At 38.6% G+C, this 259-nt stretch overlaps 1 protein-coding gene across 1 annotated transcript in view; it reads left to right on the plus strand.

Moving 5' to 3' along the window:
• Positions 1-259, plus strand: part of LOC106881263 (multidrug resistance-associated protein 1-like) — a 5283-nt gene that overhangs the window by 462 nt on the left and 4562 nt on the right. Inside the window, exon 2 of the mRNA XM_052975181.1 lies at positions 66-249. Within this exon, the coding sequence (XP_052831141.1) occupies positions 126-249 (124 nt within the window). The 5' untranslated portion in view covers positions 66-125. The remainder of the gene's footprint in view (positions 1-65; positions 250-259) is intronic.

Consider the following 259-nt stretch of genomic DNA (forward strand, 5'->3'; position numbering starts at 1 on the left):
TTCATTCATTCATAAATATAATATTTTTCTTTTCATATTTTTCTATCCCCTTATCTGCTGTGTAGACACGCATCCTTGTTACTCATGGCATACATTGGTTGCCTGAAGTGGACAATATCATAGTCATGAACGGTGGGCAAATATCAGAAATGGGGACTTACAATGAGCTGGTCGATCATAACGGACCATTTGCCCACTTTCTTCAAACTCATCTCACTCAAAGACAGGTATCAACTGAATCAGTGGAAGGTAAGTCCAA

This window comes from Octopus bimaculoides, chromosome 20 (genome assembly GCF_001194135.2).
Source record: "Octopus bimaculoides isolate UCB-OBI-ISO-001 chromosome 20, ASM119413v2, whole genome shotgun sequence".
Taxonomy (NCBI): domain Eukaryota; kingdom Metazoa; phylum Mollusca; class Cephalopoda; order Octopoda; family Octopodidae; genus Octopus; species Octopus bimaculoides.